The sequence below is a fragment of the Wyeomyia smithii genome, chromosome 1 (assembly GCF_029784165.1).
Source record: "Wyeomyia smithii strain HCP4-BCI-WySm-NY-G18 chromosome 1, ASM2978416v1, whole genome shotgun sequence".
Taxonomy (NCBI): Eukaryota; Metazoa; Arthropoda; class Insecta; order Diptera; family Culicidae; genus Wyeomyia; species Wyeomyia smithii.
The window spans coordinates 60,552,441-60,577,807 of NC_073694.1; the positions used below are offsets into that span (position 1 = coordinate 60,552,441).

Below are 25,367 nucleotides of genomic sequence, written 5' to 3' on the forward strand. Positions count from 1 at the left end.
TCAATGAATCTTCCGGTCAAAAAGTTTTTTTTAAGCGTGCAAAATTCGTTAGATAGTCTTTGTCAGCCAGTTACTGTTACAAATTTGGGAAATTGACGCATCAAATCGTTTAAATTTTCTAATTTAACGAAAGATTTAAGATTACTTAAAGCTGCCGTTTCTAAAACAGGAACGGTGGAATCGCATCTCTTTGCAATGAAACGTTCATTTTCGCGCTTCGTTCAAGTCACATTCCATTTCTTCAGCATCGTAATGTTGTTATTTTTTAACAAAACTTTGAAAATCGTATAATCGAATTTTACCTTTGAAATTGATTTCAGTTCGTCGGTTTAACAAAAAACAATCTGTAAAATCTGTATTTTTGGCAATATTCCGTAATTCTGTAATACAGATTCTGTATTGCTTTTTCAGTTCAAAAATCTGTATAGTGCAGAAAAATCTGTATATGTGGCATCCCTGCTTGGCAGATTGAAGCGAAGCTGGTCGTTTTTATTGTATTTTTACCTTTTATGCGAGGTGTAGAGACAATATGTGCTACATTTTTGCGATATATGTGTATGGAAAGCGTGCACGTGGTTGGTTGAATAAAATTTGCTTTGAGTTAAATTTGGAATTGTTGATTGTTTTTTTGTAAATAATCCTTCCTTGTAGGAGCTTATGACCACTGCTACCATTACTTGGATATATTGTGGTAAAATAAAATTAAATAATAACTATTATAACGTATTATGCTGTTCCAGTCAACATTTTCGTACGCATATTCGTGTTTCAATTGAAATATCCGTACACATATATATCATACAAACTCGCCTAAGCTGCACAAAAACAATATATGCGTACAGTTTTGGAGGCGATATACACACTGAGGAATAATAGTATGAATTTCGTTGATATAAGTATCGCTATACAAAAAAATCCGTCTGAAAGCGATTTATTTCATATTGTCTTACGATTCTACACATAATATCTTTAATCAGTCAGCATTCGGCATGTAATACGATAAAAAAAAACAATTTCTGCGAATGATAATGATCATTGTATACGATATCGACTTTGTTGAGATATATTCACGATAGTTTTCACTCATTGATATACGATTTGTGATTAACTGGGTACTGTTGATGCTAAGAACAAATCTTCACAAGATGCGAGAGAACCTTACGGACATACGTAGTCCTACTTCAAAAAGCTCAATTTAGAACGCTGTATTTCCTTCAAAGCATAGCAGAGATTTTGCTTTCGCTTCAGAGTAGAAGTTTCCAAAGCTATCTTCTGTTCTTAGTTTTTTGATCGTTGTCTCAAGTTGAAACGACTTCCAGCGTCAGCGGCGTCAATTTTCAATGAAAGTCCAGTCATTGAAGAAATGAGATGTCTGATTTAATATCTAAATTATTTGATTTGAGCCAATTCATTGCCTAAAGTTGATGAACTATATGAGCATCTACATTCTCAACCGCATAAACATCGCTAAAGCAACACAGCGTGTGCGAAATCATAGAAATGCTGCTATAACTATCAACTGATTGGAGCTGAACATCTCTTTCATTCTCAGCTCGTTCGTTGAAAGTTGAAATTCAAAAATTTCAATTTCAACTGAAAATCCTTTCATGACAATGAAGGTTTGCAGCACTGGTTGTATTATTATTTTTTTTCCCAGTTAGAGTAAAAATGACAGAATTCCATAAAAGGTTGGTCCCCTAAAATTCATTTACACTATGTTAAACTGTTCATTCAAGTTTAACGTAAATCGTGTAGGAATCCTAGCATTGGAGAACCGATGGCTTCCTCCTGCCTATTACCGCATTCCGGGAATGCCTCAGAAAATGTGATTAACTTTTCAACTAACCTGCAATTTATTCTCTTTGGATGGTTGACCTGAAATTATTTATTGTGAAGCTGCTAAACCAGCACCAGATCACCAACTTCGATCAGTTTGCACATTTGGTTCTCCGTGAAATTGATCTTTTTCACATCACTGTTTTTTTCTTTCTAGGTGTTGTTTATATTTTTTGCGCAGGTAGCGACTAGAACATTTTTCACAAACACCAGCACTTAAAAGTCGCGTTAACACTCAAACTAGGTATACTTTTCTGTTTGAACTAATGAAAAGCACACTAAAATCTGCCAAAATTGGCTGAAATTTGCCTCTAAAGTGTAGCACCTCGAAAAATTTGATTTTCTAGTTTCAAGTCAACTGCGTGTGTCAAATTTTGCACCCGTGTTGTCAGTACTGCCAGCAGCAGGTTGCGTTAGCAAATGGGAATGTTCAAATTGTTATGATTCTGTTCAATTTCATGGTATCAATGATACTAAAACCACAGACTAACAGACGTAATATTGGAACCTAGCTCCATCGCAGCAAAAAACGTTCATTCCAAATTTTTCAATCGAATAACAGTCATCGCGCGAAAACGTCGTGTGGGATGCTGTCATGCAATCTCATACATATTTTGTAGTTCCCCATTTGACACATGCAGTAACGCTGGCGCTGATGTCGAAATACATGACGCAGCGCGAACACGACAGCAGATGGTGTTAGTGTTACTAACGTAAAGTACTGGAATCATACAAACGATGATTTTATTGAAAATTTGTTCGACGTGTTATGTCTGTTAGTCTGTGCTAAAACCATGTACTGTTAACCATAATACAATAATGCTTGGATTCCGTCCCGTTTCACCTTAAATGAAGTAATGTCATAACTGGTAAAATTGTGCTGCGAATTTATCAAGCAGACACAATAAAAAAGAAATAAGTTTTATTTTCTCAGTTCGTTTGTGTAATTTTAAATAAATAAGAACCACAGCGATCAATTAGCTTTTAAAAAATCTAGAAGGAGCAAAGGTTAATTAAAATACGTGAACTGTAAAAAGAATTACCTTTTCCTTTCCTTGAACGCGGTATCCTTTTTCTTACCCGAAAAGTTTTTTGCTAAAAAGTGTCTCAACTGGATTGGATTTCTTCCCCAGGTCGTACTGGATATCGAAAGCAATTCGGTGCCTTTGTTTTTCTGAGAGTTAATTTATTTCACTAAACACTGATAATTTGTCGGTATGTTTTCTTCTTCTTTGTTTTTCAATCTTTGTTGATTCGGCTTGGTGTTATAGCTAGCTTTTTGTGTGTTAGTTGATTATCCTTTTTCACCGAACCACCAGAACAAAGCAGGGACGAGTTGCCCAACAGGTGGCGCGGTGATAGGGTTAGGGAAAGGGGGGGCGGGAATAGAGGGGACTTGTTGCCCGCATTCAAAAAGTTAAATTTTCAATCAAATTATTTTCTTGGGATTCTTTTTTTATTGCTTGTTATCATTCTCGGTAAACACGTTTCACTCGCTTGGCGTTGTCGTTTTTTTGCTTCTTTTGTTTTCCTCGGCAAACAGATTGTTTGTTCGATTCTCTCACATTTTCAGCGCGCTTATCAGATAAGTTTTAGTAAGTTTTTTTTTTTCATTATTTTATTTCAGTAACAACAATAGAATTAGCGTTTAATATCAATATTGTATTCTTTTAATCACCTTCTGTTTGCAGTGATGTATTTTAAAATTTGATAACAAATAATGCTTTTTTACATGCTGTGCTGCCTTTTTTGTATGTTTTATTTTCGTTTTTTCTTGTTTGCTTTTCAATGCAATAAAAACTATTTTTTTAGTTTCTGGTATTTGTTTTTTTGGCATTTTTCTGTCTCAAATTTACACCCTTATCAGTAACTGTTAAGCACGAGTGTCGTTTTATTTCGCGCACGTTTCCTTTCAACCGGTCAAGTTGTAAATAGTTTTTTTCACCTTTTGCGGTCGCCTGCTAAAGTTCACACAGAAACGGCAAGACTAAGTTAGACTGTGCATCTTGCTTTCAACCTTTTGGTGTATGTGTGTATGTATGCATGTATGTATGTAAATATGCATGTAGGTGTAAATGAAAAAACTTGGCTAGCACATAGCAGGTATGTGTGGGTGCAGTTCAATGTAATTTGACGGTTGCAGTTTCAAAATATGACTGATAGTGCAAATTTCAAAGCAGTTTTTTTTCTGTCGGTTTTGTTTTTCTTTTGTCTCAAAATATACCGAATCTTTGATTCCGCATTTCGATGTCTTTTACTACCATTTAATAACTTACCAACTTCAATCAAGCAAACTTAACATTCGTTCTTCAAGATCTTTGATTGCGCTGGACGCCTGGTTTTCGCCTTAAATCTGAGATTGCATAAAAGTTCACAGTATTTAATTTAAGTACTCGAATAATTATTGTATTTTAAGAAGAAGCATCTGTCTTAGATAGGTTACTTTATAGTAGGTAAATGCTATTCGATTGTTTTGCCATTTATCTTTTGAAATTGATTATCCCCTTCGCCCGAGGGGTGAAAAATTGTAAGTCACTTTAACCCTTAACTACACATAGAGTTGGAACAGTAAAAATGGAAAAATACGACTTCTCTTTTTTTCTGCAGTGATAAAAGGAACTAATTTTCATCGGAGAGGGTTCATGGTTAACCTTCCAACACAAGCAACACACAAGTTAACGTAAGCGAAAGGTGATTGTTTTGTTTTTGTTTAGTTCGTTCCTCACAACACCTATTATAGATTACAAGAAACTGATGCAGGCGGATGCATTTGTATGTGTGTGCGTGTATGTGCGCTCGAAGCCACCAAGTAGCATGCTGTGCGGCAGGCCGAAATGAACTGAAGAGAAACTCGTACAAATTAAAAACAGCAAGCTAACGAATTCTTCTTGTTCTTCCATAGCTACTCCGTCGTGTTCATCGTCATCATTCTCGCCTAATAGATGCTGCTGTTGTGCCTGCTGGACGCCCGGCGAATTTCGATGTTGTGCTGCTCGTCGTACTGATACGACCGCTGCGGGGGTGGCGCCTGTTCCCGCGAGTCGTCGTTCGGTTAATCGCCCCCTAAACTAAGCGCCTGGACGATACGGGGATCCGCCTTGCTACCCTCGCGGAACTCTTCCAACGTGAGCCGATCGTCGTGGTTCTTGTCCATCTGATCGAAGATTTTATCCACCCGCTTCTGGGGTGTGTTCTCATCCTCGGTCTGAGGCTGTTGACCCTGGAAAGAAACGTAGAAATAATTTTGCGTTCGTTCGGGATTATGCAGATGAAAAGGATTAAGCGTTACTGTTGAGGAATTTCTCAGCATTTCACCCAGTCGTTTGCAACACTTTCTAATATTTCAATGAAACTCAATGAACTTGGTTACAGCGGTTATTCAAACAACTTTGCATATTTGAAATTTTAAACGATCTAGATGTCTTTTTGAATAAAAGTAAACTGTTATTGAAATTAAAGTAACATGCCAAAGAAATCTGTTCTTTTTTGAAAAGAAAGTTTATTCAATATTCTAAAAAAATGCTTCTCTCGAGCACTTTTATAGGTGAGAAGTTTTCTAAGCTACAAATCCTTAATTATTTTAGGCGTTTCTGGATTTTTATACTGTTGTTTACGTCAATCTTAGAGCTTTTTAGTTTTACGCACTTGTCTTACGCGCTCTACATTTTTTTAAAGCGGATTTAGGCATTCTCTGGGTTGAAAACTTGATATTGGGACTTTTTTGCGTTTTTATGTCAATTTTTGATATTTATGGGGTTACTACACACGTTTGTAACGTAAATTTATATAGAAAGTGTTTTTTTTTGGGGAACTTGGAATATATGCGAATTTCGAAATATATGCCTTTTTATCTATAGAGTAATTCCATACATAATTCCCAGTATTAATTTTTATTTTTGACTAGACTGCAACTTTGCACGGAGGTTTTGGTAGTTTTTTTTTTTTTTGAATAATTTACAACTTTTGAGAAATAAATTGTTTTTTATGAGAATTTTTTTTTATTAAATCTTAAATCTAAAACTATTGCAACATCCCAGACCTTGAAATTATTTTACCAAAAGCACATGAGGAAACATTTCCAAAATCGAATAAATCTTCGACCAGCAAGAAGGTACGGATGCATGACGTCAGTGGTTCAAAAAAACCGTACAAGGTCCGATGAGACCCAGTTGTCAGTAAACTCGACGAACTACTTGGTGCTCGAAAATCAAGGTGAAAGAGCAAAACCGGGGCATCAAGTTCATTGTTAAGCAGCTTGGCTACGAGGGTGGCTTGTTGAATCTTCCGACGACTCTTCAGTGTATCCAAATCCAACAGCTTACAACGGTCTTCGTAGCAGGGAAGATTATTAGGTGTACTCCAGGGTAAATGTCTCAGAGCGATACGAACAAATCTTCGTTGAACACGTTCTATTCTGTTTTTCCAGCATTGGTCATAAGGATTCCAGATGATGCAGGCATTTTCAAGAATTGATCGAACTAATGCACAATACAATGCCTTCAAGCAGTGTGGATCTTTCAAGTCTCGAGCGATTTTGGTGATGAAACCAAGTTGTTTCGAGGATTTGGATATGACAGCAGTAGAATGTTGATTGGAAGTGAGCTTATGATCCAATATAACTCCAAGATCGTTGATCTGATCTACGCGTTCGAGGACACATCCATTTATCTGGTAATTAAATGAGATGGGCACATGACAACGATGGAATGTTATGACCACACATTTAGCGATTCTTATTGTGAGCTTGTTTCTGTTGAACCATTCAGCAAACGTGTCCAACAGTGCTTGCAGGCGTTGGCAGACCTGGAATTCACAACAAGGTAGATCTTCAGATCGTCGACATATACTAATACGCACCCGGCTCCTAGCAAAATGGTAATGTCATTGAAGTATGAAGCAAACAGCAGTGAACCCAGATTACTGCCCTGAGGGACTCCGGAAGTGTTGATGAATGTCCGTGAATCTGCGGAATCCAGCTCAATACGCAAGGTGTGGCCTGAAAAATACGAGCTCAGCCAAGGGGTCAGTCTCTCAAACATACCGAGCTTAGAAAGCTTATGTAAAAGTGTTCGATGATCTACTGTGTCAAAAACGGACGCCTCAATATCTGTATAAACAGCGTCAATTTGCGATCCAGCTTCCATCTCTGAGATACAGGTGCTTGTGAATTCGATCATGTTGGTCGACACTGAATGACCCCATAAAACCACACTGATCAACTGATATATAGCTTCTAGTGCAGTTTAGAACCACACTGTGGACGATGATTACGAAGAGCTTAGATCCGGCAGAAAGGTTGGTTATATCTCTATAGTTCCTTACGTCACGTTTGTCTCCCTTTCTGTGTATCGGAAACATAAAAGATTGTTTCCACAGCGCCGGAAACTTTTGTTGTTTAAACGATTTGGTAAAAATCCCTCTAAGGGGCACGGCAAGAGCAGTAGCGCAGCAACAGAAAATAATAGCTGGAACACCATCGGGAATAGGAGAGTAGGAGCTTTTCAATTTCTTGCAACCAGCAATGACCATAGCAGGAGTGGTTTCGAAAATATCCAAGTCAACAGCACCAACAGGTACACCAGCCGCAGCTAATTCAGCTTCAGACTGTGTTGTACAGCCATTGACAAACACGGGAGAAAAATTATCAGCAAACAATTCGCAAGATTCCGCCACAGTCGAAGAGTGTGAGCCGCCCAAGATCACACTAGAAGGAATTGAAGAGCTTTTCCTCTTTGAATTCACAAATGTCCAAAAGGTATTAGGGTTAGATCGCAAACTGATTCAGACCTACGGTACGCATCACTTGCATGTTTAAAAGCACGTCTAGTGAAGAGTGTTCGTTGTTTGCGGAGCACTCTCTGTCTCGCGTTTCGATATCGTTTCAACCTTCGCAGTTTACCATTACCCCAAGCAGGAACTGAAGAAGGTCTAGTTCTCGGCAGATTATCGTCTAATCAACTGCAGAAAGGCGCCTCGGGTGTTCTTTGTAGGAGATTCACCAAAGAGCAGCTAGCGGCTGCATTCATCCAGGAGCTAGGATCAACGAATCCAAAGTTCTCGGACTTAACGCTCCTAACGGTAGGTTAATCTACTGTGACACGCAGTCCAAACCAAGGACTGCTATTCTGCTAAATAGAGAACTAAAATTTTTACCTATTACAGAGTTTATCCAACGCGACGTCGTTGCCGTCACGGTTGAAGTACAGACAACCAGAGGAAAGCAGGAAATGGTTGTCGCGTCGGCCTACTTCCCGGGCGACCAAGGTGATATACTGCCAACCGAAGTTGCTGCGCTCGTGCGGTACTGCAAGGCCATCAACAAGCCGTTTCTGTTCGGCTGCGATGTCAACGCTCACCACACGATCTGGGATAAAGGAAAGGATTAAAAATTGGCATGTCTCCGATGAAACTAATTTGTCGGACCACAGACACATTGTTTTTAATATAGAGGCTAACCCTCTGAAAAGAGAGCTGTTCAGAAATCCAAACTCTGCCGGAAGCAACGCGGCTCCAAAAGGCGATGTCCGAAGACCATACTAACGGTTTAGGACAAGTGAGGAAAGAGGATGGATGCCTCACTGTCACTACCAAGGGAACGCTGGAGGTTCTTATGAACACCCACTTTCCTGGATCGACAGAGACCGAAGAACTGAATAGTGATGGGTCGCGGCAGGACAATTCGAGACATATGGCGTCTCGGGAGTCCATCCTGCTGGCCCGTCGACTGTTCACGGAAGCTTCAAAAGTTTGGGCTCTATGCTCATTCGACCCTATGAAGTCTCCAGGTCCAGATGGCATCCCTAGTAGCAATAATGGTTTTATCAAAGATTTATAGAGCTTAATACATCCAAAACAGCGCTATAAAAGTTTGGTAAAACCAGTTTTGTGTAAAACCAGTGTAAAACCAGTTTTGTGTAAAACCAGTGTAAAACCAGTGGTTTTATCAAAGATTTATAGAGCTTAATACATCCAAAACAGCGCTATAAAAGTTTGGTAAAACCAGTTTTGTGTAAAACCAGTGTAAAACCAGTTTTGTGTAAAACCAGTGTAAAACCAGTGGTTTTATCAAAGATTTATAGAGCTTAATACATCCAAAACAGCGCTATAAAAGTTTGGTAAAACCAGTTTTGTTGTTCGGGATACTACCCATCTTTCTACAAAAATCGGCCGCAGTTATCATGTCCGAACTCATCAAGCTCTTCAGAGCCAGCTTTATCCTGGGCCATATTCCGGATAACTGGCTGAAGGTTAAGGTAGTGTTTATCCCCGAAGTTGGAAGAAAGGACAAAACCCTACCTAAAACTTTCAGACCCGTAAGTCTGACTTCATCACTTCTCAAGTTGATGGAGAAAATAATGGATAAATATATCCGTGATGAGTTTCTTATAGACTCCCCGCTGAATAGGAACCAACATGCCTATCAAAGCGGCAAGTCAACAGAAACTGCTCTTCACAGCTTAGTGACGTTGATTGAAAGGTCCCTGAGTTATCAGGAGACGACGCTATGTGCCTTTCTTGATATTGGAGGGGCCTTCGATAACTCGTCCTTTGCATCAATTGATATGGCTCTTTCTCATAAGGGAATCGACCACACTTCAAGGAGCTGGATACACGCAATGCTCTCTAGCAGAGTGATCACAGCAACCTTGGGAGATTCGTCTGTAACAATGTCAGTGATCAAGGAATGCCCGCAAGGAGGAGTTCTCTCGCCCTTGTTATGGTCACTAGTTGTCGACGCACTTCTCAACAAGCTTTCACAGCTTGGTTACGAGGTCATTGGATACGCCGATGACATCGTCCTCATCGTCAGAGGTGAAGATGACGCAACTCTGTCGAGCCGAATGCAAACGGCTCTGAATGTCGTGGTGTTTACAAGAGGGTCTAAACATAAACATAAACCTCTTAAAAACAGTCGTAATTCCATTCGGCAGACGAAGGAAGATCTCCATCACTCCTCCAATACTGGATGGAGTTAGATTGGGCTTCAGCAATGAAGTCAAATATCTCGGAATTATTCTGGACAAGGAACTGAACTGGTCTGCACAACTAGATCATGCCGCTAAGAAAGCGGTCTCAGCGATCTGGGCCTGCAGAACTCTGTTCAGTAAGACCTGGGGACTGAAACCAGACTTGGCACTCTGGTCTTACAATACCATTGCCCGACCAAGAATCACCTATGCTGCCCTAGTGTGGTGGCCTAAGGTGAACGAAGTGACTGCGCAAGCCAAACTCAAAAAAGTTCAAAGACTTGCATGTCTTTCGGTTACCAGCGCTATGCGAACAACTCCAACTGCAGCCATGGAAGCAATGCTTTGCCTACTACCTCTACATCTTCATGTGAAAAAGGAAGCAGAGCTTGGCGCTCTAAGGTTGTAAAGGAGGAAAACTATACTTGAAGGGGACTAAATCGGCCACCTTCGCATACCTAGGGAGTTCAAACTAACTCCGCTATTAACCACAGTCTTCGACTGGATGGACGTTAGGACCAACATGGATATTCCATATAAAGTGATTGAAACAAACCGCTCTATGTGGAAAAATGGAGGGCCTAATCTTCCACCTGGCATCGTCAGTTTTTAACGGACGGCACGAAAATGGGATCCCTAACGGGATCTGGTAAATACGCACCCGGTATCGGGGAAACGTTTTCCCTGAGAAAATAGCCCACCGTTTTTCAAGCAGAGGTATATGCCATATATATCTGCGCAAAAATATGTCTGCAACGCAACTACAGACATGCGAAAATCGGTATATTCTCGGACAGTCAAGCAGCACTACTAGCACTTAAGTCCGTCAAATGCGCTTCCAAACTTGTTTGGGAATGCATTGAAACTCTACGGGAACTTTCCCGACAGAATTCAGTTTTTCTGTTTTGGGTGCCCGGACACTGCGGAGTCGAGGGTAATGAACACGCTGACTACCTAGCAAGACAGGGATCAGCTCAGCGGTTTATTGGCCCCGAGCCGTTTCTGGGTACGTCCATTTCCGCTATCAAAAGCGAACTACTAACTTGGGAAGGGCTATAAATAGTATCCCAATGGCAACAGGCACAGGGTTGTAGACAAGCTAAACAGTTTATCTATCCGAACCCTGGAACCGCCAGAAAGTTACTTAGTCTAAATCGTAGTGACCTACGGATAATCACGGGACTCCCCACCAGACACTGTCCCGCTTTTTATCATTTAAAGAAAATCGGCGTAGTGTCGAACGACACCTGACACCTCCATACCAAGTGTGGAGCTCTAATCCCAAACAGGTAATTAGTTTCATCAACTATGTTGTACCCAATTGGGGTACAGGTTAACAACAAAACAGTTCTACTCCATCCATGAGTACGAGCAATCCGTAACCTGTGCACAGCAATCGGGGCCCGCCACAAAACACAATCAGTAAGAATGTCGCAGTGGCATTTCAGTACCCAGTGCCCTTCAGGCATACAGAGAAAAGAAAAAAACTGCAGATAGGATCGCAAAAACGCAATGTCATATCATCAACGTCTAACTCGTTCAACAAGGCTACCCAATCCAATGATTCGACGATAGTTGAGAGGTGCCATATCAACCGCAGCCGCAGGACCTTCAACGGAACAAGCCGGTATTGGTAGAAGTAACTTCAGTGGCGGGTGGAGAGGATCAACGGGAAGCAACGGAGCAATAGCTAAATGTACTGAGATTTCTTGTTCTGGCAGGCAGTAAACAAGGTCGAGTATTCTCCCCAGATTATTACGCAGTGTATTGACTTGTTTCAAGTTCAGGAATTAGAATCCATCGATCACGGCAGCACTAGCAACATGAAGCGGAAGAGTACTATCACATTGCACTCCATTCTCTCCATTAAGCCAGGAAATTGGCGGCTGGTTTTAATCACCGCAAATGAGAACTTTGTCGTTCGAAGAACCTTTGTCACATAATTCGCGCATTGACAAAATATGCTCGTCAATGAACCCAACAATTTTGAGATATTTAACTTTTGATTATATTTTTGTATTTTTTGACATAGAAATGCAACTTATGGTAATATAGGGGTACAAAATGAAAAACCAAAATCATCGAGTCACAATCACAGGATTATCCATTTTCAAATGCTTAAAACGCAATCCGTTTCTTACGGATTTGCTTCATTCTTACAGCAATCGATTGGAAAATTAGCTATTCGTCCACCAACATGTGGAAAATTCTGATTATATCACGCTAACTATTGTACTATTGGAAACTATAGAGCCTTGTTAAATGTATATGGACAAACGATGTGTTGTTTTGCTCGCTCGAGTGCTCAACGTAACACCCACCGGAAGTATATCTCTAAGTAGTCAGGTATAGAAGCTAGTATGCAGAAATTTAGTCTTCATAGACTATTCGATCACTGTTGCAAGATGATGATTTACTGAAAAATGGATCGACCAGTAGCAGGCAAAATTGCGGTACGCCGCAAGCGCCGCAGGCGGCGATTTCAGATATAATAAATGTATGTATGGTTTTTGCTGCAACATCCGCCCATTCGATTGCAGCCTTCCATAGCAGACGAACTAGTAGAGGGACCAGCGAAATTCATTGGTGTTTCGAAATCAACTTCCCCAACGCTAGGTTTCGGATCTCCCGTCTGTGTGAGAATCCACGTGTCGTAGTGATTCTCACAGGGTTCAATGTGGGTGTCGTATTGATCCTCACACGACTCAACACGCTTTTCACATCTTTAATGTGAGTTCAAATAAACAGCTGCAGAGGTTGTGGATAGCGAAATGGCCTCCAGATATGGAGGTTCGGTGCGAATATTATGAATGAGTACTCCCGAGCAAGTAGCAGAAGTTAGTTTTGGCAGGGAGATACGTAGTGGCTTCCACACAATCTCCCCTAACGACTCCTAAATGGCGAGTCGCCGGTGCGTCTGTTCTCCAGAAGAAGCGGCCCAAATAGCTTCTGTACTCCAGAAGAACAGCTGAAGTAAGAAATGCGGTGTCTCGTCAGCTACACCGAAAACGGCAGTCCCGTCCCGATGAGCCCAGCAATATAGAAATAGCCGATTGGAGGACCGCATGCAATCACATAAGAGACAACAGTGCTTGTGTGGCTAAGCGAGTATATTACGATGTCAGAGGGCACTTAATGTTAACCCTACTGGCTAAGCAGAATGTCAAATTTACGTTGAACCTGATCTTAGATACAGGTGCATGTGCGAATATAATTAATGCACGCATTGTGAATCTTTTGAATGTACCGGTAAATACACAGGATGTAACCACTTTTGGAGGTATCGGCCAAGACATTGTGCGAACCTCAGGTACAATTATGTTGGATTTAATAGTCGGAGACTTTTTGATCCCGACGCAATTTCATATATTAGAAAATTTGCCAAGCGACGGATTAATCGGAGCAGAATTCTTAAAGAAGCATACGCTTCAAATAGGAAATAATTTTGATTACATAGTGTTCAAAAAACACGGAAACAGAAGTCGGGACGACTTGAGTCCGTGGGGTATGCCCAAAGACGAAGTCCTTAGTCGACATGTTTATGTGGCAGCCAGAAATAGAGTTATGGTGCAGAACGAGTTGCGAGATACTAGCAACACAGCCCGCAATGAGGCTGACGTAGACAAAAACGAAATAACTAGAGAGCACCAAACATATCGAAATGAAGAGCCGAAGAACAATTTTCTTGACTCGAAGAATACTATAATGCCCGAGTTGGACCTAGACTCGAGGCTTGACTATGACCTGTTGGAGCACAAGCTGACACCAGAGTCAAAAGGAAATGCAAGAATTGAAAAACTACGGCAAGTGCTGAATTTGGCGCACTTGCCTGATAGAGAATTCAGGACAGTGAAGAATATGGTCGAAAGCTATGCGGATATATTCTTTTTCGAGGGCGACAAGTTAACTACTACTGACGCCGCCGTACACACGATAGAAACTTCATCGGAGGTGCCTATCAATAAGCGGCAATATAGATTTCCGGAGGCCACGAAACGGCACATTAATAAGGAAATCGATGAAATGAGGGCGCAGGGTATTATTAGACCCAGCACTAGTCCCTGGAATGCACCGGTGTTATGTGTACCAAAAAAACCGGATGCTGACGGTAATAAAAGATACAGAATTGTGGTAGACTTTAGATCATTGAACGAAGTTACCAAGCCGTTTGTATACCCAATAGCTCTTATAGATGAGATATTGGATAATGTTGGAGGAGCAAAATATTTCTCCTCAATTGATTTAAAATCGGGGTTCTATCAAGTACCGATAGACCGCCGAGATGCGGCTAAGACGGCGTTTTCCACTCCCAAAGGCCACTTCGAATTTACACGGATGCCGATGGGGCTAAAGAACAGCCCCTCAACATTCCAAAAACTTATGAATACTGTTCTCTTTGAGATAGGGGACGTGAAAGCTTTTGTCTACCTCGATGACATTATAGTTTTCGGTGACACTATCACCGACCATAATGATAACTTGCGAAAAGTATTACAAGCTTTGCGCAAACATAACTTAAAAATAGAACCATCAAAGTGTCAGTTTTTGAAAAAGGAACTGGAGTATTTGGGTCATGTCGTTAATGAAGAAGGCATAAAACCCACCAATGCAAATATTAAGGCCATTCAAAGCCTTAAGCCACCCACAAACGTAAAAGGTATAAGGTCATTTCTGGGAACAGTAAATTTTTACGGGAAGTTTATCCCCAAAATCGCGGAGAAGCGCAAGCCGCTGAATGATTTGTTGAAGAAAGACGCTAAACTTGTGTGGGGAAAAGAATGTCAGGAAGCGTTCGAATTCCTTAGAAACGCGCTGATTACAGAGCCAGTTTTAGTCCGGCCAGATTATCAAGACACTTTCGTTATTACGACAGACGCTAGCAATTATGCTATTGGAGCCGTCCTGTCGAATGAAAAATCCATGCATCGGCCGATCGCGTTCGCGAGTCGTGCACTTGTAGGTGCAGAGATCAGATATCATATCATAGAAAAGGAACTATTGGCGATTGTATGGGCCATAGAATACTTCAAACATTACATTTTTGGTCAAAGGTTTATCGTTTACACAGACCACAGACCACTTATAGCGATTTGGAGGCTCAAAGAGACATCTCCAACGCTGACAAGATTGAGACTAAAGTTGCAGGGTTTGGAATGCAGCATCAGGTATAAACAGGGTAGCGAAAATATAGTCGCCGATTTTTTGTCACGTTTATCAGATGGGACGTGTCAGGGGCAAGAAAGTTCACCCCACAGGCAGATAGCCATGATTACGCGCCAGCAGAAACGCCTGCTAGAGCAGCAGAAGAACGCTTCGGATGATTTGAACGGCACAATACAAGATTTGAGTGCCATAGACATTGCGGACATCGCTGAGGACGAGGATGAGCAACAACTCGTCAACATTTCATATGATGACTTTTCACAGGCATTATCAAATGACCTGATACCAAGTGAGACGGTGGAAGTCTCGAAGAGAATATTGGACGAAAGGAATATCGAAGCTCGTCTTGTCATTTTGAACAGTCGGACGGCGTACAGAGAACTTCAGACACTGTATCAGCTGTCACAAGGATTGAAAGACTACGTAGAGGATGGTGTACTCAAATTTAAAGACAAGAAGGTAGGCGGTTTCATAGTAGACGGCAGCGAAAGTTCATTGATCGATTGCCGGAAATTTTTTTCACAATTTTTAGATAGCTTCAATAAGAGCCCCACGGCAGTAAAGGCAGCCGGGGTCATTCACCTAATATCATTCAGAAAAATCAAGCAGCAGGAAGTTCTGCAAATGATTCAGTTCCTAGCGGGTAAGCTAGAAAAACAAATAGTATTATATAATGCTAATAGCGAGCGTACAGTAATTGCGCCAGATCAAGTGGAAACAATTTTAAAGGTATTTCACGATGCACCCTTAGGAGGGCACGTAGGAGCGCGACGAATGCGCCAAAGAATTGGCACACTTTTTACGTGGGCTACGATGAAACGGGATATCGAGAACTACGTTCGGCAGTGTGATTCCTGCCAAAAGAACAAAATTGGAAGATCAAACAAGATACCGATGCAGATCACCACAACCGCATCGGAGCCATTCGAGAAATTATACATGGATATAGTAGTGTTACCCGAATCCGACTTAGGAAATCGTTATGGTCTGGTCATGCAGGACGACCTAACTAGATATTTAACTGTCGCACCTATGGAAAACCAAGAAAGCCAGACGGTAGCGAGGACTTTTGTAGAGAATTATATTTGCAAATTCGGCGTACCGTTGGAGTTAGTTACAGATAACGGTGCGAATTTTGTAAGCACGCTCATGAAAGATGTGTGCAAAATTTTGAAAATTAAGAAAATAACGACGAGTCCGTACCACCCACAAGCAAATTTGGTGGAAAGATCTAATCGGGAGTTAAAAACTTACCTAAGGCAATTTATTGGCGGAAAACCACATACGTGGGATAACTTACTCCCATTTTTTACGTTTCAGTATAATACTTCAGTAAACTCATCAACGGGGTACACCCCTTTCGAATTGTTGTATGGACGTACAGCACGCATCCCCACCTCCATTTACAAGCGGAATGGAGTGGACAATTTGACATATGAAACATATACACAAGAGATGAAAAAAATATTTTTTGACCTCCACGCGAACGCGAAGGCCAACCTAAGTTCATAATAACCGGCTTAAGCGTTATTATGACTGAATATAAGAACTTAAACTATGCTTTCAAGGTTAACGGACAGAATATATTTAATGAAATACGGTATTGGATGGCATGAGTTATAATAGCAAGCACCTAAAACTGTATGAAAAAGTATACTGAAGTAAAGGCGTGAAGAAATACGAAAAGTCGCCGAAAAAGATGAATGATTTCATTGACGGGAATTAATAGGCAGAACCAAACGGAAGAAAGCATACTAAAGTAAAGGCGTGAAGAAATGGAATAAGTCGCCGAAAAAGATATACAGCCTTTGATGATATTAGTGGCATGGCATGACACAGTTGAAAAAATTCAAATACGAATGAAGGCGTGAGGGACGAGGAACCCCGCCGATAAAGGTTGAATAAACAAAAAACTTGGGGAATTCAAATTACTAGAATGATCTGGATGGTTGTAATGGATAAAAAGAGTTGAAAGAATTTAGAACAGCATTTGTTTTCTTTTGTAAAATGCAAATGTTAACATGGGAAAGAAATTATAGTGAACAAAAGACCTCATGAAAACGTAGTTTGATAGCTATTGGCTTAATAGGAAAACGAAGAAGAAAATCGATGGATGCTGTATTGGGACATTTTTTGCGATGGAGACAACAATAGAACTAGGAAAGACATTTGAAAAGAGGGCTGAACTTTCCAGACGTAAAGACTACTGACTTGAAGGGATTCGAACTATTCTTTCATTAGTTAAGGTTGTGTGAGTGTATACATCGGAAGTAATTAACCCGGAATGGTTGAGGTGAATGCTGACTGAAAGAGTAAACAAGGGAGTAATTAACCCAGGATGAGTGAGTGTGCGAGATTTTCCTTTTATTTCCTAACCTTCTTATCTTTCAGGAATCACTAGAGCGGGCGGTCGCACCTTCGGATGGAAGGGGGAGAGGAAATATGCAGACTACTGCATACCAGGAGAAGTGTAAGTAGTGTAAGTATGACAGTAGCAAGAGACAAATCGAAAATTAAATAATTACAGATTCAAAAAGAGATGCAAAAAAATTAAAGAATAAAGCAGATGAGAAAGTGACGGGTCATTTTAGGGGCAAATAGGAGATGATATGAGGTGTTAAGAACACGCCAGTTATTAGATGAACATTGTAAACGAAGACAGAAGAAAACGCTAAATATTTAATCAACGCGGTTTGTACAATGAAAAGAGTTATTTATGAATCAGACAGGAAATACTTGACAAAGGGAAAGAAAAGATTGAACCAATGCGGTTTGTTCGATGAAAACATGATGAAACAAAAATAGAGAAATGAAAAAATAATACATTGTGCGGAAACAGATTTATTTTATTGAAAAATGTTATAAGAAGAAGGAGGAAAATATTTGGAAAGAACGCAAAATGAAGAAAATATGTAACCAAAGCAACGAATTGATGCTATTTTTTTTTAAATTGAAGAAAGTTATTTGAACTCTTTTTGATGAAAAACAAAAGCGTTAATAATGGGCCACAAGACAAGCTAAACTGATATTTTAAAGCGGAAAGTAAAAGCCTAATACAGATAAATGGATAAATATGTGTCGAAATGATTTAAAATGTAAAAAAAAACATCAAATAACAAAGTTAGAGAGTGCATAATGGAAAAGAAGTAAACAATGCACAATTGAATGTTATATTTGTAAAATCAGATGAATCAAATACTGAAATACTAAATCAAATCTAATACAAATGATGTACAACTTAGTAGGGGGAAAAACCGAATTATGTCATCCGAACAAGAAGAGAAATACGGGCCTAGATTGTAAGTAGAAGCCTAGAGTAGATAATAGAATGTAGAATGTGTAGAATGAAGCCCGTACGCGAGTGAACAGTAATTTTAAACAGCAAGTGGAAAAAGTAACAAAACGAAAAAAAGAATTGATGAAATAATGGCAAAAAAATAATGCACCACTTGCTAAGTAGGGCAGCTAGCATCTAAGAATTGACAACGAGACGAGTTCCCGATCCTCGAAGACGACCGAGGTGATTACAACGGGTGCTGAGATGGGGGCATACCATAATGCCCAGTATGACGCGAAAAGGGAAGCAGACGGTTGCGAGGGAAGTTGAACGGCGGGTGTCTATGGTCGAGATGGAGGTAAAGCCAAACGTTATTACCAAGAGGAGACGAGCAGTATCCAGTTTTTGATCCCTGAAGAGGTCAGATGTGCAACAGAACTCAATCAATGCGGCTCAAGCCAGAATCGAGACTTCAGCGCGAAGACGAATACAGCAAACTACACAGCGAAGGGCGTAATAATTTGTTCCAAATATATATTACTCAATGAGAGTTATTGACTTCCACAAATGAGGATTCGAGGTCAAAGCCAAACAAGCAAAATGACGCTATAAAATTTTGCTCGTGTTTAATCAACTATGGTCTTTACGCACTACGCTTTGAAAATGTGCACACATGCTAGCGGGTAATTGGACACCCCGCGCAGACAGTTAAAGATGATAAACCAAGTGACCGCAGAGCCAGTGGCAATCGCAAATCTTTTCGCCACACGGCGCATAACAATACTATAAGCCAAACAAAAATACAGCCGATCTATGCCAAAGGGGCACGGCTAACCCAACATTGAAGTTCAACAACACACTCTGAACAATCGGAAAACAACCAGCTGAACTGCAGCCTTAAATTAAAGTGCAATGATAACCATTGAACCATTGCAAATAACCCGATGAAGACTTAAAGATGAGTTCGCGAGGATGACATCACAAACAACCGATGAGAACCTCTACTGCCAGACGCACCCTTCCGTTTCAAACCCCCTGTAACCCGGCGCTTGAACACGACAGCTAAACAGCAGATATCTTCACGACGCTGCGCATCAGGCGAGCAAGCAATTGTTAATTTTAAATAAGGAAAATGTCATGTATGATAATGTAAACTCAAAACGGTGCTACAGTTTTGAATAACAGAATTTCATCTGCCAGAGAAAAAAAAACATATTATAAAAAAACAACGGTGTATATAGTTGCATAAAAACGCGAGAATAATTGTAATAAAAAAAGAGAAAAACACACCTATCGGCCATCAGAACAGACCATGTGACCATTATCTCTTCTAGATAATGGCCAACTAGGCGGGGTGGCAGATGTGACGTCACACCCCGCGCAGAAAATACTTTATGTTCCGTCACGCAGAATTTTGTGATACGGTACATTTTAGCTTAGTCCGAAAAACAGTAAACCTTCCGTTGAAAGAAATGAAAAACAGGTAGAGTGTAGAACCAGGACACGGCCGCCTGCCGTTGTCCCCTAAAAACAAGATCATTTGTAAAGAAAGCAGGAAAAATCTTGAAGAAAGACCGCGAACGGTTCTGCTAAGCAAACGTTGGCGAAACATTTGGTTTCCTTGACAAAGGACCGCGTACGGCTCTGTCAACATACTAGGTATCAACAGATTATGCAATAGGCGGCAAAGAACTTCGCGCAGCCTTCTGCTGTGCTACAGGCAAACAAACTCGAATAAAATAAACAAGTTTTGTGTTGTAGACAAAACAGAAGTCGCCGGTACAACGGTGTTGATGCTCTCGCATGCGTTCTATCGTACATGCGGTACTAGATCATAGGTTAAGAGATTAGTAAGGTAAACAGAGAGTGGAGAAAGTCTCTCTCTCTGAGTTACCGGTAGGGTATATTTAAGTAGTGATGTACGAAAAATAAAGTCAGTTAGTCCACCGTTATCTTGTGTATTAATTCCGCGCCAAAGGCGCGTACAGGGATATCTAGTAGAAGAATTCCCTGGTAGGTTATAACCTACACAACAAGACTAGCCATCGCCACCCTAGTAAGGTGACATGGCAAAAAAACACTTTACGAATATTCAAGAAGAAAAACGACCTAGGCAACGAATAAAGGACACCGATTGGAAGCACGGAACATGGAACTGTAGATTGCTGAGCATCCCGGGTGGCGACAGGATCCTACTAGAGCTGGAGCCCGGTCGTTTCGGTATCGTAGCGCTGCAGGAGCTTTGCCGGAAAAAAGAAAATGTACGGAGGATGTGTGGCCGCAGGGCCCAGTACTATCAGAGCGGCGTCACAATTAGAAGCCGGTTCTACAATTACTCCATCATCAAGGTGCCCTGAAGGAAGACCCGATGTTGAAAAGGAAGCCTTCTAGGCACATCTGGAGGACGCCTACGACAGCTGCTCGCAGCGGGACTTCAAGATCATCATCGGGGATATGCACACTCAAATCGGAAGACCTGTATAAATCGGTGATCGGACACGAAATTCTGCACACCGAGACGAACAACAATGGCCAAAGTTGCGTAAACTTTGCAGCTCTATGAGGATTGGTAGTCCGAAACACATTTTTCCCCCGCAATGACATCCACAAAGCCACTGGAAGATCACCTGTCCAACGAACAACAAACCAAATTAGCCATGTGCTTATCGAAAGACGTTTTATCTCAGACATAACCAGCATACGCACCTATAAAGGTTCGGACATTGACTCGGACCACTACTTAATGGACGATCGACTCCCTAGTAAAAATATTGGTTTTATCAAAGTTTTATAGCGCTTAATACAGCCAAAACAGCGCTATAAAACCTTGATAAAACCACTTTTGTTACTTGGGCTGTCTATTAGTCACGAAAGAGCTGATCCCCGCGGCTCAACATGAAGCAGCTACGGAACCCGGAAGCATTCAAACTCTACGCGCAACATGGTGCAGGAGTTCGGCGCAGCATCAGGGAATTTGCGATGACGACACTTGGAACAGTGGCACCAAGTAGCAGCAGCAAGGCTAGTATGAGGGGGAATGCGAGGCAGTGGTGACAGAGAAAAGCCGGACCTGGGTAGTTTACCTGATGGTCAGGACGAGAGAGAACCTGGTCAGCTATAGACGGGCAAAGAACGACATGACCACGATCCTGAGACGTAAAAAGCGCCAGCAGGAGGATCGTAACCATGAAAAGCTAGGAAAGCTATTCACTGATTCGCGAAGGTTCTACGAAAAGATTAACCAATCCCGTAAAGACTATTTGCCGTGAGTCGACTTACGCAAGGATGTGGAAGGTAATCTCATCACGTACGATGGCATGGTGGTCGATAGGTGGAAGCAGCACTTCGACGAACAACTGGATGGTGATGCGCCTGCAGATGATCGGGTATCAGTCCTGGCCTCCACGCAATTCAGTGGGAGATTGGCAGGCTGAAGAACAACAAAGCCACCGGCAAAGACGGCCTGCCCGGTGAGCTATACAAACATGTTAAAGAAACACAGAGCATTGCACTGTGTCATTTCCAAGATTTAGAAAGATGAAAAACTGCGAGATTGCGAAGGGCCGGACACGTCGCAAGAATGCCGGACGACAACCCGGTTAAAACGATTTCTTTTAGTAACCCCTCCGGCACCAGAAACAGAAGGGCACAGCGTGCATGATGGTTTGATCAGATTGAAAGTGACCTACGAATGATAAGACGTCTGGGACATGGCACCATGCAGCCCAGAACCAAGTGGAAGGCAGACGACTTCTTGATACAGCACGAGCCACCCCGGCTCTAGCCTGCTAGCTAAGGCAAGGTAAGGTAAGGTCTGTGTGGGAAGCACCAACATAGAGACATGTTTGCAGCGCCGCTGAATGTTAATGATTTTGTTCGGATCTGGCGCGTTCGCTTTCAGTCTTTTGGATATAGCTAATAGTTAGTTGTGGTCATTGCAAACTACAGGAGGTCGATAAATCCGGAACATTATCGATTTCCGTATTGTATGCCCCTTGTACCATTTGCCCATGACGCGCGATGTTTCTGGTTTTCTTGTTACTTTCTTTTCTTTTTTTGCCAAAATTAGCAACATTTCTTACCTAACTTAATTATCAAATCATTTTCCAGAGTTGTATCGTTGCATTAAACAGGTGGTTTCATCTGTAATACATATTACAAAACGGTCCAATAACAGATTTTCAACTAATTGCTTTCGATTTTGCCAATGAGTGTTGTATAGTGCCCATTGAACAGGCCTACCCAGAATTAGGAATAAATTGCGAAGTTCCGTTCTCACAGACAGGTCCTGTAAATTGTTGTTAGTTGCGAAGCCGACTGAATGTAATAATATTGCATTTGTTCGCTTTAACTTCTATACTGTTTACTAGTCACCAATACAATAAGTTACCTACATTATGCATGCTCTGCAGCAGAGGTTACAGTCAGAGGTTGATGAAATAGTACGGAAAATTTTTAGGTCGTCGTTTTTTAGAAGCAATGCAGTCACAAATAAAGAGTACGAAGATTAGCGGTCCTAATATGCTGCCTTGGGGTACTCCAGAAGGTATGGGAAAGCAATAGGATGAGCTTCCTAGAACATTGACGGAAGCTGTTCAACCTGTCAGATATGAAAACTGCCAATTGGTTATCCATTCGGGTAGACCTAATCGTTTCATTTTCGCAACAGCTAGAATATGCGGAACCTAGTCGAAAGGTTTGGAAAAGTCGATGTATGTTGCATCTACTTGTTGGCGTTTCTCCATGGGTTTCAAAACCTTAGTCACATAAGATATGAGGTTGGAGACTGTCGATTGATTTTTCACGAAACCATGTTGATAGTCAGTTATAACGTGACGGACAGCTGCGTATTACAAACGGTGGACAATTTTCTCAAAGACCTTTGATAAACCCCGGTTGTTTTCTTGCTTGCTTGCTTGATCTAGTGAAACATCTGTCATGATTTCACCTGAGTTACAATGTTACGTCAGCGCACTTGGTCTGTGGTAGCTTGTCTCCAGACTCTTAAGCGTCCTACATTTCCAAGATCTTGCTCTGTCTGGTGCAACCTCTTAGCTCGTTATGCGCCTCTACGTCGTGAACTGGCCGGTTCCGAGACGAACAGCATTTTTAAGGGATTGTTGTCCGGCCCATTGTACCCTTCCAGCTTTAACGACGTGTTGCATACTGGGCTTGCCGTAGAGTTGTCCCAGCTCCTAGTTCAATCTTCGCCTTCATACACCATCCTCACATACTCTGCCGAAGATGGTCCTCTTCGTTAGAAAACGGCTAGTGCTTGCAAGTCCTCCTCGAGCATTGCCCATGTCTCGTGCCCGTAGAAGACTACCGGTCTTATGAGCGCATTTGACATGGTGCACTTGGTACGGGGGCGAAGTTTGCCAGACCTCAACGTCAATACGTCTGCGGATTTCTCTGCTGCAGTTGTTGTCGGACGTTACCTATGATCCGAGGTACACCAATTCGTTAACTACCTCGAACTCATCTTCGTCGATCACTACGCTTCTGCCTATGCTCTATCGTGCTCAGGGGAACCTGCTAGCAGATACTTGTTCTTCGATTTATTCATTTTCAATCCAACCACTCATGCTTCACCGTCGCCTTGTCGAAGTCCCTTGCGTGTTTCAAACGGGCTTGAGACCGCACCCGAAATCTTCAAAAAGCATTGTATATCATCCATCGAGGCCTTAATCAGACTTGTTAGTTTTGCAGGGAGGCCATTTTCGTCAATAGCTTTCCATAACTCTACATAGTCGATAGTGTCGTAAGCGGCCTTGAAATAGATAGATAGATGGTGCTCGCGCTACATTCTTCTCGTTACGTCGATTCTCCTCGACGAATCCAACAGCATCTTCCGCTGCGTTGATTTTGGCTGCTTTCACAGTACTCCAGCAGTCTTCCAGAGGAACTTCGGTAGGCTCTCCCTCATCCGGCAACGCTACCTCAAGGCTTCATGATCAGACCGTGGCGGGCGACGGTAGCGGATGTTGTTGACAACCGAAAGTTTTTGGCGCATCTTGACCATCAGAAGATAGTGGTCAGAATCGACCTTTACACCACGATAGGATCGGACGTCGATAATATCTTAGAAGTGCCGTCCGTCAATCAAAACGTGATCGATAAAAATCGTTATAAATCTGTCCACGTGATATGTGGATGGCCCCTAAGAAGCCCGGGATGGAGAAATAATTAAAAACTAATTTTAACTTAAAAGATAAGTTTTAGAAAATTTTCTAAATTTCAGTTATTTGAAGTCCACCCCAATGCAAAAAATTGTAATTTGATTATTCGAACTATTTTACTATTGCAAACTATCAAGCCTTGTTCAAACGCAGATTTCGGTCATCGATTTGTAGCATGATGCTTGCTTTTCCTAACACGGTCGGCAAAATTGTATACCAGTAAACCGGGAATGCACTCTTTGAGTTATATAAGAGCCTACTTCTGTTTAAACCAATCAGTTTACTAGTGAATGGTCAATAGGACGGAAATCGTTGTATCATCGAATGAGCGGTCTTTTCGGTAAACCTCAGCCTACGACCGCAAGGTTGACGAAGAATAAAAGAGAGCTATTTGTTGCCACACTTAGATTGTTGCATTCTGAAGTGATCGCGAATTCTCTGAATGATATACACTACTTAGTACAAAATTCTGACTATTAAGCGTCACGTAAAATATTTTCTCATTTGAATTTCAGTCGCTTCTGATGTAAACCGCGATTTTCTTTAAAAATAATGTGCAATGTCATTTGAAATTGTGTGGAATAGGGTAACGGGGGTATTTTGGCCCACATGCATATTTTGGCCCACCCGGTAACATTTTACGCATTTTATCTAATAAATTCAATGACTATTATAAAATTATGCATGCAACATTGAATAACACATCTTAGAATCATACTACACTATAATTTTCGGCAAAAAACTGGCACTAGGTAGTGTTATTTTGGAATTAAATCATACATATTCAAAGTCATGGCTGAGTCAACCCAAAGTCAAGAGGAAGTGGTAATATACAGGTCAACGTCCGGAAGCTATTGTAACAAATATGTATGCTTTTGAAACAATTCGTTGTTGTAGTAACATCAATAAAATGTCATAGAAACAGTTTGTATACTCTAACATGAT

The 25,367-nt window shown here is 41.2% G+C and overlaps 1 protein-coding gene across 9 annotated transcripts in view; it reads right to left on the bottom strand.

Moving 5' to 3' along the window:
* Positions 1–2,997: 2,997 nt before the first annotated feature.
* LOC129719020 (frequenin-1) overlaps positions 2,998–25,367 on the bottom strand; it is a 354,341-nt gene continuing 331,971 nt past the window's right edge. For all 9 annotated transcript variants that reach the window (XM_055670334.1, XM_055670328.1, XM_055670333.1 and 6 more), the window contains one exon: positions 2,998–5,056. In XM_055670334.1, coding sequence (XP_055526309.1) covers positions 4,889–5,056 — 168 coding nt within the window. In that variant the 3' untranslated portion in view covers positions 2,998–4,888. The remainder of the gene's footprint in view (positions 5,057–25,367) is intronic.